The sequence below is a fragment of the Dipodomys merriami genome, unplaced genomic scaffold (assembly GCF_024711535.1).
Source record: "Dipodomys merriami isolate MVZ:Mamm:240054 unplaced genomic scaffold, mDipMer1.0.p SCAF_14, whole genome shotgun sequence".
NCBI classification, from domain to species: Eukaryota; Metazoa; Chordata; class Mammalia; order Rodentia; family Heteromyidae; genus Dipodomys; species Dipodomys merriami.
In genome coordinates, this window is record NW_027202715.1 from 36,963,574 (window position 1) to 36,984,955 (window position 21,382).

Below are 21,382 nucleotides of genomic sequence, written 5' to 3' on the forward strand. Positions count from 1 at the left end.
AAATGAAATTTAAAATAATTTTATTTATAATCTCATTACTATCATGATATACCAAGGAACAAATTTAATAAGACACTTGAAACTTTAATTCTGTAAATACTCAACATTATATAGATAATTAAAGTGCATATAATTAAAGTGTATGAAGTGTGTGTTTATTTATCTATGGATACATATGTAAATGCTTATGTTTTATATGTATGTATGTATGCAAATCTGTGGTGAGAGAGTAGAGAGTATACTCACAGTGACTATCTAAATCATATTTATGGATTAGAAGCCTTAAAATGCTTCAGATGTTTTTTTCTCCTTAATTGATGTAGTTGACTCAATTAATCCTGAGAGAGTACTGCTGATATTTTTGGTGGGCAAGATAAATGATTTGGATTTCTCTTTCTTAGGTAAATGAATCATGCCATGAAATTAGTGTTTGGGGAAAGAAAATGTTTCTGAAAATCACATGGGTTTAATTGAAGCAGGAGCTGGTTAAGAGTTGGGGAGTTCGAAAGCCTTTAAGGAACCCTGGTCATATGGAGCTGGTAGCTGTAGAAGAGAGAGTCAGAACTATATTGACACTAAGAATATATCTTGGTGGTATTCTGAGATGGAAGAGTACAAAGTACCTATAAGACTCCATACTTGGGCTGGGAAGGTGGCTCAGTGGTAGAGCGCTTGTCTTGCATGCATGAGGCCCTGGGTTCGATTCCTCAGCACCACATAAGTAAAAAGAAAAAAGCCGGAAGTGGCGCTCTGGCTCAAGTGGTAGAGTGCTAGCCTTGAGCTGAAGAGCTGAGGGACAACACCCAGGCCCAGAGTTCAGGCCCCCCCCAAAAAAAAATTGACTCCATACTTTTGAAGATCCTTATTTTTTCAGCAGTGCTCAGTCAATGCAGAGCTGTACAGTGTGTTGTAGAATATAGGAACAGCAGGAAACAACTGAGAGCAATGAATGCTGATGGCAGGTTTGGGAGGGGCTGTGGAAGGGAGGTGCCATACAAGCCGGTAATGGATCAGCAGAGTTATATAGGAAACAGTGTAAAGGGAACAGGAGCATTAAGTGCCAGATTAGTTGAAATGACAGGAACTCTAAGGTGACTGGGTAACTCTTCCTTGGGGACTGGTTAGATATGAAGCTGGAGAAATTAGACTAGGGTCAAATAGACTAGGATGTTTCACTATGTGAAATCTGCCTGCTTTTCTCATATTGTCTCATCAAGGACATCAGAGACATACAATCTTCCAGATTGAGAGATGTTTTTAATAAACAGAGTTGAAGTCACCAAGGGTTAAACCTTTGTGGTCTTGGACAAGGACCTAGATGAACACACTAGTGCCCCTGGGGACTGTTTAAAATCTCTATTTCCTGTGAGTTATGGTATTTTCATCTTAATAACTTAGGGAAAGGAGGTCAGGAGGGAGTGGAGCAGCAGTTATTTTAGAAGAAGAAAAAAATGAGGACTGACTTGTATCATGTAGGGCTTATGTGGGGCTATGTGTGTACACTTATACCAGTGTATACTTGTACAAGTAGAAAGGGAGGGAAAGGTTGGGAAGGCAAAGTATTTTCTCAAATCTCTTTGCAGAGTTGGTGTTGAGGAAGAGAATAACTGCCCCATGGCTCCCCATTGTCACACACAGAAATTCATAGGGACTCTATAAAGCTCTTTAAGTTTAAGGACATAAGTAGGACTCTTAAATTCTGTTACCAACTTTGAGTTATCTTATTATTTTCCAAGATTAAGAAATTACTGATAAAATTTCACATTGATTGGATAAAGTGTTCTCCTGAGAACTTCAGATAACTTCATAGTTTCCTCCTTCTTCATCTTTTGTTACACTGTTCCTTCTACTCAGTGTTTTCTTTTCCTTTCTATTAGTACAAATAATTGTTGCTCTCTCAAAGTCCATCCAGGCTTACAGCCCTCATCTGACAGCTTTGTTGGTCTCCTGGTCTAAACCTTACCATTTGAACTCTATGGAATTCAGTAAGTACTTAATAAGTAATTGAGAGCTAATCAGTTTCCATTATTATGGTTAAGACCTATGCATTTGATGTTTTCTTCTAAATTAACATGTCTTCATGAAACCTGATATTCCATTTGACTAAGGAGGACAAAATTGGAACCATCCTAGGAAGTAGTGAATGTAACTTTGCTACTAAGGCAATAATTAGCTGTAAAACATCCTCATTATGGCACAAGCCTCTGAAATTCTGTAAGTCACTTAAACATGAACCTCATCTGTATAATGAGGATCATAGTAATATATGCTTTTATTAGTTGGGGAGATTTATGTATTCTGAATACACAAAATCCCAGTGGCTTAAACCAGGTAGAATTTTTTCCCTTCCCAGGCCCAGAAAGCAAATACTTAAACTTCTCTTTTATTTCTTTACTGTATAGGATATTTCATGCTCATGGTCACATCATGATCTAAGATCGCTACTCTAGCTCTAGCCATCATGCTTTTCTTCCAACTAGTGGAAGGGAAAAAGAAAGACACACTTTAACAACATCCTCTTCTTTTACTGATATTTCCCAGAAGTTGAAAACCTTTATGCTTATATCTCATTAGCTATAACTTAGTTGGATGGCCAAATCTAGCAGTTTTGCAGGCTAATAGAGGGATAGCCAGAGGTTTCACTAAAATTCAGAGGTTATATTACTGAGGGAAACTGTGAGAAAAGATTTGGGGGGAAAATTGGTAATCTCTATCATTAATATTGTTATTACAAAGATTAATGAGATAATTTTACCTTATAGTTAGAAAATGTCAGATTCATGGCACATCTTCAGTATTAGCCATAGCTTTTTGAATTATCTGATATACAACTATCCATTCATTGTATCAATTTGTTTAGTGGGAATTGAGCATTCTCAATGCTGAATGTGCCTCTGTTGAAATCTCTGTATCACCAAAGATGGCTCACCTTTTGCTTGAACAGCTCTGAAAGTTAGGATTTTTATTAGAGTAGGCCAAAGCTTTGCTCTCTAATGCTTCATGTCTTAGCTATAAAACAAGCCTGTTTTCCCCATCTTACTTCTTCAAATAGATGAAGACATTTATCAAGACTCTCCCTTAGTTTTCTGGCTCTAAACATACATTTAATTATCTCATTATGAGTTTATCTGGCACATGGGTTGGCAAATTTCCCTTGTAAAGGGCCAGATGATAAATATATTTTGGCTTTGTGGAATACATGGGCTCTTTCATAGCTTCTCAGCTCTACCATTATTATGTCAAAGCAGCATAGATATGACCTAAATGAGTAGATGTTCCAGTAAAATTTTATTTACAAGAACTGGTGACAGGCCAGATTTGTACCTCAGGTTGTAGTTTTCCAGCCTTTGATTTATCCCAGGAGAGCACATTAGTGCCATTATTCTCAGCTGATAGTTTCCTATCCTAGAGCTGAAAACTGAGTTTCTGGTTCTTAACATTTCCATTTATTTTTTGTGTCTTACTGCTTTGTCTAGCATCTCCAACATTATTTTCATGGCCTTACTTTCTGGTCATTATCTGCCAAATCATATATTAACCCCTCCCCACAAAAAAAACTCTTTAGGTTGACCATGTTAACTTGATGAGCTTTCTTTTTCAGTCATGGAGCTTGAACTTAGGGCCTGAGCACTGTTCCTGAGCTCTTTTGTTCAAGGTTAGTCTTCTAACACTTTGAGCCACAGAGCCACTTGCAGTTTTCTGGAAGTTAATTGGAGATAAGAGTCTCACAAGACTTTTCTTCATGGGCTGGCTTCAAACCAAGATCCTCAGATCTCAGACTTCGAGTAGCTAAGATTACAAGCATGAGCCACTGGCATCCAGAGACAAGTTTTCTTTTGCGCTGCAATTTCCTTCACCCACACATCCTTCAACCTCTCCCAATCTAGCCTTTGTCCAACCTCTCCCATATACTTGTGCACATGAAAAAGAAAGCAAATCAATATTTTTACATACTTTCCAGTGCTTCAGATTTTCATTAGCCAAAAGTCTTGTGCTCACTTTAACCCTCTTAACCTAACATAAAGGCTTATTTTTAAAGTCAATTCAGGGTTATATAAAAGGGGATAAGTAGAAAATTAACACTAATTGATTGGCCAACTATTGTGGACATATAAAATGTATGTTTTTCTTAGTATTATAGAAAGTGTTACTCACAAATGGTAATGTAACTGATTCATGGTCATGCAGCTAAGAGTCAAGGAATTGATTCCAGCTATAGAACTGAAATTAAAATCTAAGTGGACTTTGTGAGGGATGTTTATACATTTGGCAAAAGTAACTTGAACACTATATCACCAAATGATAAACTGAACCTTGCTTGTCCTCTTTCATCAAGACACTGTAAAATAACATATAATAACAAACATTTTTCCTGAATTTGTTATATTCAAATAATTTCTTTTACAACCTTATGGAGTAAGTGATTTTATTCCTGTTTTATAGGAGAAGAAATCAAACCAAAATATTTACCACAGATGCTAGACCCTATGTTTGGCTATTTCTCATTCTGACAGTTTCATATTGCTCTTCTCTAAAAAGTTTACCCAAATTTTAAATTTTACTAAATCTTACTTGTCTTCAAAAATTCAGCTCAAGGCAGGCATGGTGGCAAATACCTGTAATCTCATCCATAAGTAAGAGGATGGCTATCTGAGGCCAGCTCAGGCAAAAAAATGGGAAATCTTATCAGAAAAATATCCAAAGCCATGAAGGGCTATGGGTATGGCTCAAGTGTTATAGTACCTGCCTAGCAAGGGTATGAGTTCAAACCCCAGTGAAAAACAATACAGTTTAATCATCATGTTGGTCTCCAGGAAACCCATTGTGGATATCATTTCCATCTCATTCTAACCATCTGATTTGATTGTTCTTCCTCTATATAATGTAGACCATAGCTCTATTTGTACTATATCTTGACTGGTAACTAATTAGCTTGTAAGCAAACCAAAGGCAAGATTCCTGGCTTATTAATTTTCAGTAAATATTTGTTGAAAGAAGGAATGCCCTGAGATGATGCCAGATCTAGGGCTTCAGGGAGTCACCTCCCTGAAATGTTGCTCATTCCTGAATACAGCTGGAGGCAAAACAAAAATCCTTGCTTCAACAGTCCTCAGCCTTCCAGAGACTAACCTAAATACAAGATGAGATCCTCCCAGCACACATGGGTCTTAACAAATACCAGAAACCCAAACCCATTGGGCTTTAAACTAGATATAGAAAGCAGCATAGTCTGTTAAGTTTCTTGAGTCAAACTCTTTGGATTTCAGTCCTGTCTCTATCATTTTCCGGCAAGATGATCTTTGGCAATTGATTTAGCTTTTTGATGTTTTGATTTCCAGTCTTCAAAATATGGACAAGAGAACTCACCTGTATTAGTTATCTAATGCTGTCTAACAAATTGCCCCCAAATGTATGGCTCAAAACAACAAATACTTATTATCCAACATTCCTCTGTGGTCAGAAATTTGAGAGGAGGATTGTGTGGCTGAGGGTTTCCCATGAAGTTGCAGTCAGATATAGGCTGAGCTATAATCATCACAGATATAAGCTGAGCTATAATCATCAGAAGCCTTCACAGAGGCCAAAGAAGCTACTTCCAAGATGGCATACCCAAATGGCCTTTGTATCCCTTTATAATTAATTTTTTTCTTTGCTATGAGCAAGAGTCCCTGACATGGGTGCTCTTTGAACATAATATTGTCATGAGAGATTATTAATGCTTGGCATACAGTTTGGCAAACTTTGTTCAGGGTACCGAACATAGAGAATAGTCCAACCTCAGATAACTATAACTTAAACCTCACATAGACTTCAAATGAGCAAATCTCAATATAGGAGCACAAGAAAATGAAGAAAAGCAAGGCGATATGATGCTTCAAAAACTAAATAATCACAAAACAAAGGATCAGAATGGTAGTAAAGTAGAGAAAATCTGAAATGTTGATATAAAAACAATGGTGATAATGATTAAAAGAAATTTATAATCACCTCCATGAGATCAAAGCAAATGCATGCAAGTAACCAAATGAATTCAAAGAAAATTCAAATAAAAGCCAAATGAAATACACAGAAATGCAAATAAATAGCTAAGTGAACTGTAAGAATACAATTAAAAGAGCTCAAAGAAGGCATATGTAAAAAAGTTAAAATAGTTCAAAGAACTGGAAGGGAACACAGATAAACAGTTGAAAGAGCTCAAAGAAGGCAATTAAAAGAGCTTAAAGGCCAGTTACTCATGCCTGTAATCCTAGCTATTCTGGAGACTGAGATCTGAGGATCACAGTTTGAAGCCAGGCTGTGCTGCAAAGTATGCAAGACTTGTCTCTAATTAATTGCCCCCAATAAGCCGGAAGTGGTGGTTTGGCAATCTAATTAAAAGGAGTAAAAAGCCAGGTCGATAAAATTAGAGATAAATATAGAGATATCACAACAAATTCAGATGAAATACATAGGATCATGAGGGGATATGTTGAAAACATGTATTAAAAAACAAAAAAACATGTATTCAAGTATCTGGAAAATGTAGAAGAAATGAATGCATTTCTAGTTGGATTTGACCTACCAAAACTGAATGCAGAAGAAATAAGTGACTTAAGTAGATATATAATAACCAAGGCAATCGAAGAAATAATAATCTCCCAAACAATAAAAACCCAGGACCTTATGGACTTAGTACCAAGTCCTACCACACCTTTTAAGAACATTTAACACTAATACTTCCTGAATTCTTACATGAAATGGGAAAGCAACACTACTAACTCATTCTATGAAACCAGTTTTGCCCTCATTCCCAAATCAAAGACATGACCAAAAAGCAAGTGGATGTAGAAATTCTGCATTGAATTCTTGCAAGCTGAATTGGGAAGCTTATTAACAAGAACATACATCATGATCGAGTTGGTTTTATTCTAATAATATAAGGTTTGTTCAGTATGAAAATCAATGTTATAAAGTCAAGAAACATGGCCACTTGAGGAGCACTTGTACACCACATTCATTACAGCACTAGTTCACTAGCCACACTATGAAGATAGCTCAGATGCTTTGCAGCTAATGAGTGGATTTTAAAATTGTAGCATATATACATATTGTAGTATTATTCAGCCACTGAAAATATAATTATGTCATGTTAAGCAAAGTAATTCCCATTCAGAAGGACAAAGTTCACATTTTCTCTCATTTGTGGATTCTAAAGATTGGTCTAGAATCCATATAATTATACATGAACACATACAGGATTACACATATATGCACAATTATATATCATGTTTGCAATTATGGAACTGTTTGAGGAGACTGGACTAGAAGTGAAGAGAGGGAAAGGAAAAGAGAATGTTAGAGGGTGAATAATACCAAAATACATTTGTGAATGGATAGCCAAACAAGACCCACTGAAAACTGTTGAACAATAAGGGATAAGAGTTTGGGGGAAAGTGTCAGTATGTGAGGAGTCAATATTCATGTGTGAAATATCATGTGTGAAATATCATGATGAAACTCCTTTGAACAATGAACTTACACTTTATTTTTTATTTTAATGTTTTCATTGCTTTTAAGCAGTTGTCAGAGGGGTTTCAAGTACACTTAAAAAATGAATGACAAGAAGATAAAATGGGTTCTGTTGGAGTGTGGTAAGAGTAGGAGAAGGAGAAGTGAAGGAGGAAACTTTGGTTGCAGTTCTCTTTTCTTTTCTCTCTCTTTTTTTTTTTTTTTTGCCAGTCCTGAAGCATGAACTTAGGGCCTGGGTGATGTTCCTGAGTAATTTTGCTCAAGGCTAGTGCTCTACCACTTGAACCCATAGCTCCACTTCTAACTTTTTGGTAATTTACTGGAGATAAGAGTCTCACAGACTTTTCTGCCAGGGCTGGCTTTGAACTGCAACCCTCAGATCTCAGTCCCCCACTGAGTAGCTAGCAGTTCAAAGCCAGCCTGATAACTGTACAGGTCTATTTCCTCTCCCTTCATCTTTGTGCAGCTTCTCATTTGTTAGAAACTCTACAATATATTGTTATTGTTTTTGCTTTATGTGGTCAATTATTTTGTTAAGCAATTTAAGCCATAAGAAAAGACAGAGCCCAACTCTGGTGGCGCATGCTTGTAATCCTAGCTACTTGGTAAAATGAGACTAGGAGAATCTCTGGTCGAAGCCAGCCCTGACATACATGTAAGACTCCTTTCTCAACCAATAGCTGGGGGGCAGTTTTTTTTGTGCCTGTCAGCTCCATGAAAGACTGAGATCAAGTGGATCATAGTTCCAGGTCAGTGGACTGAAAAGTTCATAAGATTCCATTACAACAGAAGAAGCTAGGGGTGATGATGTACAATTGTCATCCCAGCTGTGGCAGGAAGAGAAAAAAATAGGAGGATCATAGTTTAAGTGTATGCCTAGGCAGGAAGTAAGACTTTCTCAAAAATAACCAGTGTGGAGAAAAAAAAAACCACAACAAAGTGAAGGGGTAACTCAGTGCTAGAGTGATTGCCTACCATGTTCAAGGCCTTGGACACTCTTAATTGTCTTTACATAAATGCAGAGTTCTATTTCCTGCTGCCTAAAGCACTTCCCCTTATCATTTCTTATCTGCTAGTGATGAATTCTTTCAGCCTTGCATGTCTGAAAAAGGATTTATTTCATTTTCATTTGCAGGAGGTACTTCTTGCTAAGTATAGAATTCTAAGTTGTTAACTTAGAAAAAAGCACTAATAGTACTGTCAGTACTTTAAAGCTTTGCCCCACTCTTCTCTGGCTGGCATTGTTTCCAGTGGGAAGTCTGCTCTGTTCTTATCTTTGTCCCTTTTGACGTGCATGTGTCGTTTCTCTAGCTTCCTTGGCTTCCCTGAAGACCCAGTTTTTCCTCTTCTAGTCAGCTAGACTGTTAGGTTCTACATGAGGCTTTGGAACTCTCTAAGCAATGTTAGGGCACTTAACTGTGCTCATTGCATTTTCTTTTCTTTTAGAGATCATTGTTCTGCATTGCCTGTTCAGTGTCCATAAAGTGTTGTTTCTTTTTCTTTTGATTTTTTCTGACATTTTTAGTTTATTATGGTGAGAAGATAAATATGGTTCTCCTTACTCTATTTTGGCTGAAAGCAGTCCTAAATTGTTAATCCAATGTTTAAAAAAATGAAATCCTGAAAACATTGAAACTAACTTTTTTTTGCCATTCTTTAAAAAAAAGTTTGAAAAATTTATCTTTAAGCAGTTGTACAAAAGAGTTGCCATTTAACAAAGCAGTTTGTGAATACAGTATATCTCAATCAATGTCACCCCTTTCAACATTTTGAAACTAACTTTTGATTATTAAACTTCTTCCTTAAAACTGACCTGTATTTAAGTATAGCTCGTAAATGAGCTTATAAGCTCAGATTTTTAAAAATCGATTTAATGCTATAATATTTGACATTATCCTTTTTCTTACAGGAAACAGGAACTGTATTTTTAAATCATTGCATGTGGATGATGGAACAGGAGCTTCAGAAGGTAACCTTGAATAAAAATCTTCAAAAAATTTGCCTCACATAGCAGAGGAAAGAAAACTGATCTGTCACCATCTTAAAGTCCTGATGTAGAATTTTAAAAATGCATAATAGGAAATTATAGCTACAAACATTTATTTGGCTTTTGGTACGTCTGAATATAAGGAATCATCCCTTTGTTTCTCGGAAGGACTTGTGTACATCTATGAGTTTTCATTTTATGGAAATCTTGACATGAGCACCAGCAAGGAGAAGCAGAGCAGTTGCTGAAAACTGTGTGTTGGTCAAGATGACTTCTGAAGAAATGGCAGCTTCTGTCCTCACCCCTATGACTCAGAGAAAAGTGGAATCTGCCCAGGCAGCTGCAGATGAAAGGAACGAGAAGGTCTCTGACATTAGTATTCCAAAGGTCCATGGCATCAAGCAGAGCAGGCAGATTCCCATCTCACAATGGGACAATCTGAAAGAAGAATCTTCTGGAAGCAGTTTGCCCAAGGTACTCTCAGTAGCAAGGGAGAAAATAGTGAGTGATCAGAACCTCAATGAAAAGTGCTGGGAGAAAAGCACATCAGATTCTGTGAAAAACCTTAACACAAACCGCAGCTGTATATTGGGAAACCATCAGCGTGTCCTCCCTCAGAGCCAGTTTTATGAAACATGCAACTCTGTCATAGAGGAAGGTCTGTGTTTGGAAACTGGAATTCCTTCTCCACTGGAAAGAGATGTGTTCCCTGGAATTCAACTGGAAATAGCCAGATCACCTCTAGGTATGAATCCTTTAGTAAACCATCCTGGGATCATAGACACCAACAGATCTCATTCTGAGAGTAACATGGCAGTATTTCGTCTTCATTATGAGGTTGACAGAAGGATGTCAGACACTTTTCATACTCTATCAGAAAATTTAATTTTGGATGATTGTGGAAATTGCATTCCACTTCCTGTTGGGGAGGAAAAGAAACATTACATGGCATATACTTGTAAACTGATGGAATTGGCCCAAACCTGTGGCAATAAGAATGGGCAGCTGCAGTGTGAACATTGCGATCCCTTGAGTGATGAATACCTGTGCTTCCAAGGCCAGAAGGTCAACGTGGTCTGTCCAACTGAAAGCTTTTGCAGGGAGGATTTTAAAGAAAATCCACCTGCAAAGTCCTTTTTGAGCCATCTTGAGGATTTCCCTGGTAATTGTGAAGATGTAGAAGATTTTTTTAAAGGCAGAAAGGAGCGTTCTACTTTGCTAATTAGGAGATTTTGTAAGAATGACAGGGAAGTTAAGAAATCTGTATATACTGGGACAAGAGCAATAGTAAGAACGCTGCCTTCTGGCCACATTGGGCTGGTTGCATGGAGTTATGTTGATCAGAAGAGACATGGTTTCTTACTCCCTTGTGGAAGAGACATGGCGCCTCCATCAAAAGTGGATACAAGGCAAGGCAGGAGCCAATGTCTGCCAGAAGGCCAGTGGTATTTGGTAAGAGTTCAAAGTTTCTTTTCATCATCATTATTATTATTATTTTTTTTTGTCGGTCATGGAGCTTGAGTGCGGTCCCTCAGCTCTTCAGCTCAAGGCAAGCGCTCTACTGCTTGAGCCACAGCACCACTTCCAGTTTTCTAGTGGTTTATTGGAGATAAGAGTCTCATGGAGTTTCCTGCCGGGCTGGCTTTGAACCATGATCCTCAGATCTCAGTCTCTTGAGTAGCTAGGATTACAGGTGTGAGCCACCGGCACCAGGCTTTCATCATTTCTTTAAACTTGATCTTCTTAAAATCCAAATTTCTGTTGTCTTAGTTCATTGATAATATTAACATCTGTCAATTAGTGGTTCTTTTGGAAAATAGATATTCCAATTGATATCTATCACTACTATGTAAACTGTACAGCAATGTAAGTAACAAAATACATACATGTGTTCAGGAATGGAGGAATGGGAGAGATTTCTTAAGAATAGAAGAATGTCTCTATTCATCTGTTATGTCTGTGGAGAAAATTTTCTTGAGTTTTTTTTAATCTTTAAGTTTCCAGACGTAAAGAAACTTGAATTCAGTGTTCTATGTTTTACAGGCAGTGGTTTCCATCATTTTCTTTCTCTCACTCTCAGTCTCTTTCTTTGTGCATTAGTTTGACACTTAAAATAATACTTTTAAATGCATCAAATGAAGTAGAAAGCAGTGATAAAGACATACTATGTTGACATACATTTATATACAAGATATGTTTTGAAATTGTGGTATGACAAGTTAAGTGCTTTTTTTCCAATATGGTAAATAATGGCACCTAGCAAAATGATAACTAGCATGATTTTTAAAGTAGTGAAGTATTAGATAGGGAATGGTTTGCTTGAGACTTTCTCATATAAGTCCCATATCTCAGGAGCCCCACCTTCCAGTCCTGGGATTGGCCACCTTAACTATCAGTACTATTTTAGGGTATCTACCAAAACTGTGGTATGATATGAAAATATTTGTAATTTCTGTTGTAACAAGATTATAATCACTGCTGGTTCTACTGAGGCTTATTGCCTATATGTGTATTATGAGGAAATGCTACATTTCCATCTTAGGTTAGTAATTATGAAGATTTATTTTTATTTCATTCAAGCTTCCAGTTCCTCTGAATTTTCTCCTAGTCTGCCCTCTTTGAGACGCCTACTCCAGAAGTATACTTGATTAGGTCACCCAATCTAGACCTTATCTTCATATCTGAACACGGTACCAAGTACTTTGACTCATATTTCTTATCTGCTTCCTTCCTTTGTTCTGTATGTGAAATATCTCTAAAACTCTCAAATCCCAATTCTTCACAGTTCCTTTCCTGAGCCTAGAAATAAGCACCTCTTTTAGAAAAAGATCTCTTATTGAAGTATCACGGGTATATATTTACTTTCAATATTATGATTGATCATACTAGCTGGCATTTATTGAGCATTTAGCATATATCAGATATTGAGCTAAATAATTTACACACTCGATGTTACATAGTCAGCTCAAGAACCCTGTGAAGTTGGTATGATTATCAACTCCATTGTGTTACTAAGAATGCTGTCTGAGAGGTCATTTATCTGTTGAAGGTTATTTAGCTAGTAACTGGCAAACCCTGGACTCTATTCCAGACAGTTTGCTGTTAGATAGTTTCTCAAGACCAGAAAGAAAACTTAGAGTAAGCATTAAAAGGAGCAGAAGACTTATGTTTGTTTCAGTGCCTACTAACTGTGTCATATCTCAGATTTGGCCATGTTAGAAATGGTGATTTTAGCCCTTGGTGCATGCTAGTGTCCAGACCCTAGCTAGACCTTTTCAATCAGAATCACTGGGGACAGACACATTGTGAATACTTTTGCACTGGTCCCTTGGAAAATTTTCGGATTATGACGATTTGAGAACCCCTAACTAGGAGCTTAAGTTCGACAATTTGCTTTTTGATCAAGACTTTTTGGGACTAGTTTCTCTGCCTAAACAACATTGCTTGTTCTCTAAGGAACATCAGGAAGCATGCCTGTCTGACCACTGCTCGCTCACCCAAGCCAGTGTGTATGGATTTGTTCCAGTGTCTCTTTATCTGATCCCATATGAAACCTGAGTCCCAAGCTAGCATCCCTTCATAGGCCTGCATGCATTGCTCTGCACTAAGGTCTCAGATGCCTAGCACCTCCCACCATGAAGTTGCTGCTGAGGGCAACATGTCATTCCACTTGAAAGTGAGAGGTTTCTGCAATCACAAATGCTTCTACATGAAGAACATATCAGGAAGTTGAGTTTAGACAAATGAATGAAAATAGATGACTTTGGAATCTTTGTCACAGTTTCCAGCAAGGCTTGATTGAGCCTGGTGTAAATTTCAGGATGCTTTGCATCATGCCTGTGTTTTCTTCTGACTTAACTTCTCTCCTTAGCCCTGTAGCTGCTGCTTCTGAGCACTTTCTCTGGTCTCCCTCAGTGGAAACTTGGCCTTTTCCTCAGTCAGGTCCTGGACTAGTTAATTCCCAGTGACAAGAAGTGATGAGATGATGCAGGTTCTCTCCTCCCTGTTTAGTCTCTGGAGGCAGGGAGGGGTAACCACACCTCTGCCAGAGTAGACTTCAGTGACTACTTTCCTCTTTGTCTGAAAAGGGGTATTTTTAGCCAGTAAGATGCAGCTGGGGGAAGGGTTGGACTTCTCTGGTCTTTCTTAGGGAATGTTTCTGGAAGGAGAGCCCTTTTTGAAAGTGTACACCTTACCACAGCAACAGTTTACTACTATTTGTTTTTAAAGTAAGATCTTTTCTACATCTTACTTTGTCTTTAAAAACCTTAAAAGAAATGTTTCGCAAAGACTGAACAAATGCATTATGAATGCTTTCCCCCAGTTCCCATGTGAATTTTTTTCCTTCATCTTTTTTTTTTTTTTTTTTGTCGGTCGTGGGGCTTGAACTTTGGGCCTGGGCGCTGTCCCTCAGCTCTTCAGCTCAAGGCGAGCACTCTACCACTTGAGCTACAGCGCCACTTCCAGTTTTCTGGTGGTTTATTGGAGATAGAAGTCTCATGGTCTCTCCTGCCCGGGCTGGCTTTGAACCACGATCCTCAGATCTCAGCCTCCTGAGTAGCTACGATTACAGGCGTGAGCCACCAGCGCCCGGGTTTTCCCTTCATCTTAAAAAGAGGCATGCCCTGAAGGTATGTTCCCATTCTGCTTTATATATATATATATATATATATATATATATATATATATATATACACACACACCCTTCCTACACACACCCTTCCTGCTTCTCTAGTCAGAGTATACATTTATAAGGGCAAATACCCAGCCCTACTTTTTTTTCTGTCTCCATAACACAAATGAAATACAAAAATATATAGAGGACAAGAATAGTAGGTCAGATGTGGTGGCTAAAGTCTAATCCCTATTACGAAGGAAGCAAAGAATAGGAGGATTGTAGTTTGAAGCCAACCCTGGGGAACAAATTCACAAGACCCCATCTCAGCGTATAAGTTGGGTGCAGTGGTATACATCCGTCATTCCAGCTATGTGGGAAGTTTAAACAGGAGTATTGCAGTCTCAGCAAAAAATGTTAGATCCTATCCAAAACATAATTAAAGCAAAAAGCATTGGGGGCATGACTCAAAAGGTAGATGCCTGCCTAGCAAGTGTAAGGCGCTTAGTTCAAACTTTAGCATGAGCTAAGAAAAAGGGAGGGAGAGAGGGAGGAAAAGAGGAAAGGAGGGAAGGAGGGAGGGAGTGAGAGAAGAAGGGAGAGAGAGAGAGAGAGAGAGAGAGACAGAGACAGAGACAGAGACAGAGACAGAGACAGAGACAGAGACAGAGACAGAGACAGAGACAGAGACAGACAGGCAGAGACAGAGAGACACAGAGAGAGATGCATTTTGGTTAGAAATTGGCTGTGGTATTAGTCAACCTGACTTTATGTTGTGATCCTAATTCTACAAGTAGCTGTCAGGTTGTTTAACCTCTGTATTCCTAACGACCTTATTTGTGAACTGGGAATAAAGGTGTTACTGTGGGTGTTCAATGAAATAGTTCCCAAAGGGCTAGTGTTGTTCTTTTTCTGTAACCATTTCTAACCTTTGTGGTAGACTCATTTCCATGCTTTTTTGCTCTTTGGTAGCAACTCGCTAGACTTTACCAGGGGTATGGATTCGAATGTAGTCAGCCTTGGTATCTACTGGCTCTGCACATACAATAGAGTCTAAAATTTACATAGTATCTACACTGTATGAGTAATTGTAAGTAATCTAAAGGTGATTAGAAGTATATGGGCAGATGTATGTAGGTTATTTGTAAGTGTTCTGTTTTATATAAAGAACTTGACTAGACACAACTTTTGGTGTTCCTAGGATCCTGAATCCCAGCCCCTGCAGATACCCAGGGATAACTAAGTCTCATTCTATAGTGTGGGAGCTTGAGCAATCCTTCCCACGCCTTGAAAGAATGTGTTATTTGTCCAGTTAATTCTTGGCCTCGCATTTGTTTTTGGCCTCACATCTTAAATTTTTTTTTCTTAGAAGCCTTGGTCAAAATGGCCCAACTAATTTATATTTGCACAGCTGTGTAGAGAAGAATGGGTTTGAGTGAAGACATTAATGAGGATTAATGCTTGCTGACTGAATAGCTGTGTTGGTATCCTCCTTTCTTGCTTGTAAAAAAAATATTTTAACCCCACCCCTTATCCAGTTACAGTACTCCTTTTTCTCCTGTTCTCAGTTTATTGGCTCAACAAGGTGGGGGTATTTTGGCAAGTGGTTAAAAATCTCCAGGTTAAAAGTTGGTTTAAGAGTGTTTATCCTTTAAAAAGTTCTCTCCCTGTCTGAATATTGGGGAGTGTAGATGCCTGGAGTTATCTTGAAGGTGAAGTACAAAACATTTCTGCTCTGCCCTGGCAGACTGACTCCTGCAACCTGAGCTCCACCCGCCTGGTGGAACTCCCAGAAGGAGAGCCAGGGCTGCCAGGGTAGAAATTCCATTAGCTCCTTCTTGTATTAGCACTTCATGTATTTCCCTCCTTGACCTGCAAGAAGATTTAATATACAAGAAAATAAGTATAAGGAAATGGGGGAAAAAAGTTTCAGACTGAATAAAAAACAAAACAAAGAAAATAAAAAAATAATAAAGCACTAATTAAAAATCAGAATAGAAAGTCAGTTGCCGGTGGCTCATGCCTGTAATTCTAGCTACTCAGGAGGCTGAGATCTCGGTTCAAAGCTAGCCTAGGCAGGAAAGTCTGTGAGACTCTTATCTCCAATAAACCCAGAAAATCAGAAGTGGCTCTGTGGCTCAAGTGGTATAGCACTTGCCTTGAGCTGAAGAGCTGAGGGACAGTGCCCAGGCCCAGAGTTCAAGCCCCGCAACCAACAAAAAAAATTTAAAAAATAAAAATAAAAAATCAGAATAGAAGAACTGTAAACTAAAAAGTGAGGTCAAAACCAGCTTCTCTCTCTTGCTTCATTCCTTCTGCAATGTTTCGTTCTTCTTACTGTCTTATTTTATCTTCTTTTTTCTTCACTGTCCAGCACTGAAAATTAAACTTAAAAGGCAATAATAAATTTTTGAGTATTTTATGGTAATATTTCTATTGACAGATATGTACTTGATTCTATTTTTTTTTTGTCTCTTGTGCATGGAATTGAGTTGAACCTTGTAAGAGAGAACATATCTCTTGTGTTTAGAGACCCCACTGTTAATGAATTCAACTCCTGCTAAGTTGTAAATTTTATGAATGACCAAATACCCATTGAATATTGATGTCCAATGGCTGTTGGAATAGCAACCTAACTTTGTTTTCTGGTCTGGGAATTTGGTTGCCCTGGAGCTCAGGGACAATTTGGACATCAGAATAATAAAAATTTCATGGAGTACTTTAAGCTGAACTGGGAGCTTAGCTTAGCAGGATGCCAGTCTGCCTTTTCCTTTGCTGAGAACTCTGTCATGATGCTGGCTCTGCCCACTGAACAAGTAAAATGGAATCCAGCCCATACTCGGCCCTGTGCAGTTTAGTCATGTCAGTGGAAAGTATGATGGGCTATCCATGGTCAGCTTGGGGATGATGGGACCATTCTCTTTCCTGAGCTATACTGGGATACTGTTGAATATATTAACTTCCACATCTCTTCACTTCCACCAGCTCTTTAGTAAGAAAGAGATAGAATGCAAACCCTTGGCTTTGGAGAAAGCAAGGTTTGAGGAGAAAGCACCCATGGTCATTGCTTTCTCTTGGCTACCTTGGGGCAATGCCAGCATTAGGATTTCATATATACTCCCTTCCCAGATGTCTTGCATACTGGAATATTATAACTGGAAACCTCATACTGTAAAGTGGCTGTGGTTAGTATGTGGTTAGTAGACAAGAATAATAAGATCAGGTATAATTCCATTCTTATCCTCACCCTGTCAGCAAATTGCTGTTGTAAAGGACCATCTTTACAGCCACATAGTCTCTGGTCTGTCTTAGCTACTCCACTGTGCACTTACAGCATGAAAGCAGTTTTGGACAGTACTTAAAAGAATGAGTATGACCATTCTTTACCTGAACTAGGCAGAAGTATTCACTTCTAAAGCCTTAAATCCCAGCGCCCAGGGCTGGGACTCGTGAGAAACGAGTGAGTTGCTAAGTGCTCAAAATTTAAGGAGGCAGTCACTCATAACTCTACTACTGGCTATTATGAGAGCTGAGAATGCCTCTTTAAATTTTGTACCCCTGCACACCTCACTTTCTCACTCTAGCCCTGGTCCAGCTTGTACTTCATTGTGAAACAGATGCCTCTTTTTCAACCACTGGTGTTTGAGGCCTTTCTCATGATAAGCAAGTTTGTAGGTTGAAACCTTAATCCTCAGTCACTACCCTAGGACACAGAATTGAAAGCAAGAAACATGATCTACATAATGAAAACCTTAAACTGAAGGACAGAAGGGAGAAACAAAAAAAATGCTATGAAGAGTGGAGATTGAGAATAATTTGTTGGAGAATAGAAAAAAACACATTTAAGCAAAAAGTATTGCTTTCAGTAAAATATTAGAAAAGACTGAGGCTGATCCCTGATTTTTAACAAGTTTCACTGTGCACTGAAACTATAAACTTTTGCTCTATTCTTGACTTTTAAACCTAAAAGATGTATGTTTAGATCTATCTCTAGACCTGTACGTATAGATGACAAATTACATATGTCAGGTAATGGACTTACATCTAGAGTGTATGAAGAACTCAAAAATAAAAAGATAACTCAATGTAATAATGAGCGAAGGGTGTAGCCCACTGATAGTTTGCTTTCCTAGTACATATCAGGCATTGCTGGGGTTTGAGCTCCAGCTCTGAAAAAAGGGGGAGTACTGAATATAGGGAGGCGAAGTGTGACATTTTCCCAAAGATTTACAAATGAACACTAACCATGCTCAATGTTATTAGCCATCAAGAGAATGCAAAACAAAAGTACGGTGAAATACCACTTTACGCCTATTAGGATGATTAGTTAAAAAAAAAGACAAACAAAAAACAACAAACAGATGATGCTTGGGATGCAGAGAAATTTGTATACTTATTCATTACTCTGGGAATGTAAAATAGTGCAATTGTTTTGGGAAACAGCCTACCAATTTCTCAAATGATAAAACATAGAATTATAATATGACTTTGCAAGGTATATATCCAAGAGAAATGGAAGCAATAAAATAAAAACCTATACTTGAATGGTCAAAGGGCTAAAAGCAGGTGGCTTAATGGTTCAGTGCTTGCCTAGCATGCAAGAGGCCTTAGATTCAATCCCATCTCCACCCAAAACAAATAAACCAAAAGAAAAAAATTAATGTCCAATAGCTGATGAGTTGTAGTATGTCATGCAATGGCGTTGAAGTACTGAGGTCTGCTACAGTTAAACAAAACTTGAAAACATTAAGCTGAGTAAAGAAGCCAGTCAAAAAAGATCATATACTCTGAGTACATTCATATGAAAGTCCAGAAAAGGGAAATCTACAGAGAAATAAAGCTGTTCAAAAAAAGAGCAGAAATCAGAGCCTCTATCCTTAAAAAACGACTACAGATATTCATATTGTTGAAGGCTGGGACAATTTTCTGCTTAGCTTTCTGAGGATCCAAAGGGTGAGTGTCTGGGTGAGAGAAAAAGGAGCTTGGGCTCACTGTAGGTGGCTGAGCATGGGGATTAGCACCTCTGCAAAATATGTATTTAATATGAGGCTCTGAATGTATCCAGGTCAGTTTCTAAGGACACAAAACCATCAAAAAGGGTACCACTTGGGGGTATGGAGCTCTCAGTGTCTGAGTATCTGGGAAGAGCTTTTCAGGGAGGGCCTGCTGAGCCTACTTAGACTAGTCATGGGAGTCAGCAGATAGTCACCCCCACCCCACACAGATGTTTCCAAACCTTGCATGGTTACCAGGACAGAAACCTTCCCAATTCCCAATATGCCTACAAGCCCACTGGGTTCTGCTGAATTAGAATCAGCATCTATGAGCTGGAGGTAGAGTGGGGAATAGGAGTGGGGAATAGGACACACTCCTATTGCTCAGGACTCTGCAGCAGTATTTCTGTGGGCAGCCTGAGTCCCATAAAGTCCCCTGGCTTTGAGACCCCTCTCTACCTGGCTTACTTCTATGAATCATCAAGTTTTGAGCTTAGTTTCTGTGTCTTATTGGTGGTTTTCCCCACTGCCTTCTACTCCCACCTTTGATCCTGATCTAAAGTTTTTCTCTGTCAGTGTCAGCCAGTGCTAGATACACATTTATGAGGGTTCTTTGTTTTTTATTTTGGCCTGCAGTGCAATTTGAACTCAGTGTCTTGCACTTGCTTGGCTTGGTTGATCATGGCTGGCATTCCACCCCTCGAGCCATTCCTGCAGCCCATCCATCCATATTTCTGGGATGACTTTCTTATTTAAAATGAAAAAAAAAGGCAGTTTTCACCCACTTTTGATGTATCTTTTTCTTCCCAGGCCCAGTATAGGCTTGCCTCTTCATGACCTTCCAAGCTGGGAATCAATGCTTTTGTGCCCTACTAAGGACAGAATTAGGATTTTCTATTGAAATTCAAAACTTTTTTCCCCCAAGTCTAGTCTATGAACTTTGACATCTATGCTTGTCACCTTGTCCTAAAGATACAAAAGGGTCATATTTACCTCTGCTTGTCTTTGGCTCCTCTTTTCAGTTGGCTATAAAAACCCTGCTTACAGGGAGAACCCAGATCTATTGTGTACACTAGTGCCCAAAGGAGAAAGATGCCACCCTCTTCTCCTAGGGTTCTGTTTCTGCCTTTCAGAACCCCAACTCCTTGCCAGGTAGATTTTCCACATGAACTGGGATCTAGCTTTGCTTCTTGGTGGCGGACAGGGATGGAGTAGTGGGAAAGGACTGGGCAGGCATGCTGTGGTCCTAACTTGGAGAGATTATTCTTGGAGTTCTGAAGATATTTGGTCAATTCCTCCAAACTCTTCCATCCCAGTCCTTCAATGATAGATCTGAGACAATACCCTCTCTCCCTCTTAAAAAGACCCAATACCAGTTCCAGCTGCCATTAGCTGATGTATAAGGGTGAGCAACTCACTTGAGGTCCTGGGATTTTAGTTAACATTGAGTATAAACAGAGTGATGACAGCCATATGTGTATTCATTGGCTGCCATATGTCAGATGTTATGAATGTAAATGGCATATGTTGTGAATGTAATTGGCATATGTTGTGAATGTAATTAGGCAATTAGACTCACAATATGGTAATATAGTTGTGAATATCTTCATTCTAAAAGCCTGCTACTCAATGGCTTCTTAATTTAAGTTCTAATCCTGGATCTGGGGTTTGATTTGAAATGAATGTTCTTACTCCCCAACACTTGATATAGAAGAAAGGCAAAGGGAAGATGTACTCCACCACTGACTAGGCCCAGAGATGTAACAGTAAAAAGAACAACTCTTTGAAGCTGTTGAGTGTGATAGATCTCACCTATAATCTCAGCACTAGGGTGGTAAGGCAGGAGGCCAGACTGGGCTATATAGCAAGATCCTGCCTTAAAAAAATAAAAACTAACAACTGATGAATGCTCACTACATGCCAGGACCTCCTCTTTTCTCTTTCCTCCCATTTGCATAGCACCTTTCCCTAGGCAGGTGTTACTAACATTCCCAGTACACATTCAATGTCAGCAACAGGAGCAGGGTAGTGTAAAGACTTAGGCCCGGGTCTGGCTGCCTGTAATGTCCTTTACTACAATCATTCCTCAGACGTTCCTTTGGAAGGTTCTGATGCAACTCACCCCTCTAACTTGGCAGAGGTTCTCTTCTCCTATTAAATGTGCAAATGCTGAGCTAGAGTTCTTGAGCTCTTTCTTTCTTCAGTGTGAGCTGGGTGTGACCTTTGGATGAAATGAGAGACATGAGGAACAATACCAGTTCTTAATATGAGGGGGAT

The 21,382-nt window shown here is 38.7% G+C and overlaps 1 protein-coding gene across 3 annotated transcripts in view; it reads left to right on the plus strand.

Moving 5' to 3' along the window:
- The window catches only part of Plce1 (phospholipase C epsilon 1), a 262,319-nt gene that overhangs the window by 20,739 nt on the left and 220,198 nt on the right, over window positions 1-21,382 (plus strand). For all 3 annotated transcript variants that reach the window (XM_070021236.1, XM_070021237.1, XM_070021238.1), the window contains exon 2: window positions 9,419-10,948. In XM_070021236.1, coding sequence (XP_069877337.1) covers window positions 9,764-10,948 — 1,185 coding nt within the window. In that variant the 5' untranslated portion in view covers window positions 9,419-9,763. The remainder of the gene's footprint in view (window positions 1-9,418; window positions 10,949-21,382) is intronic.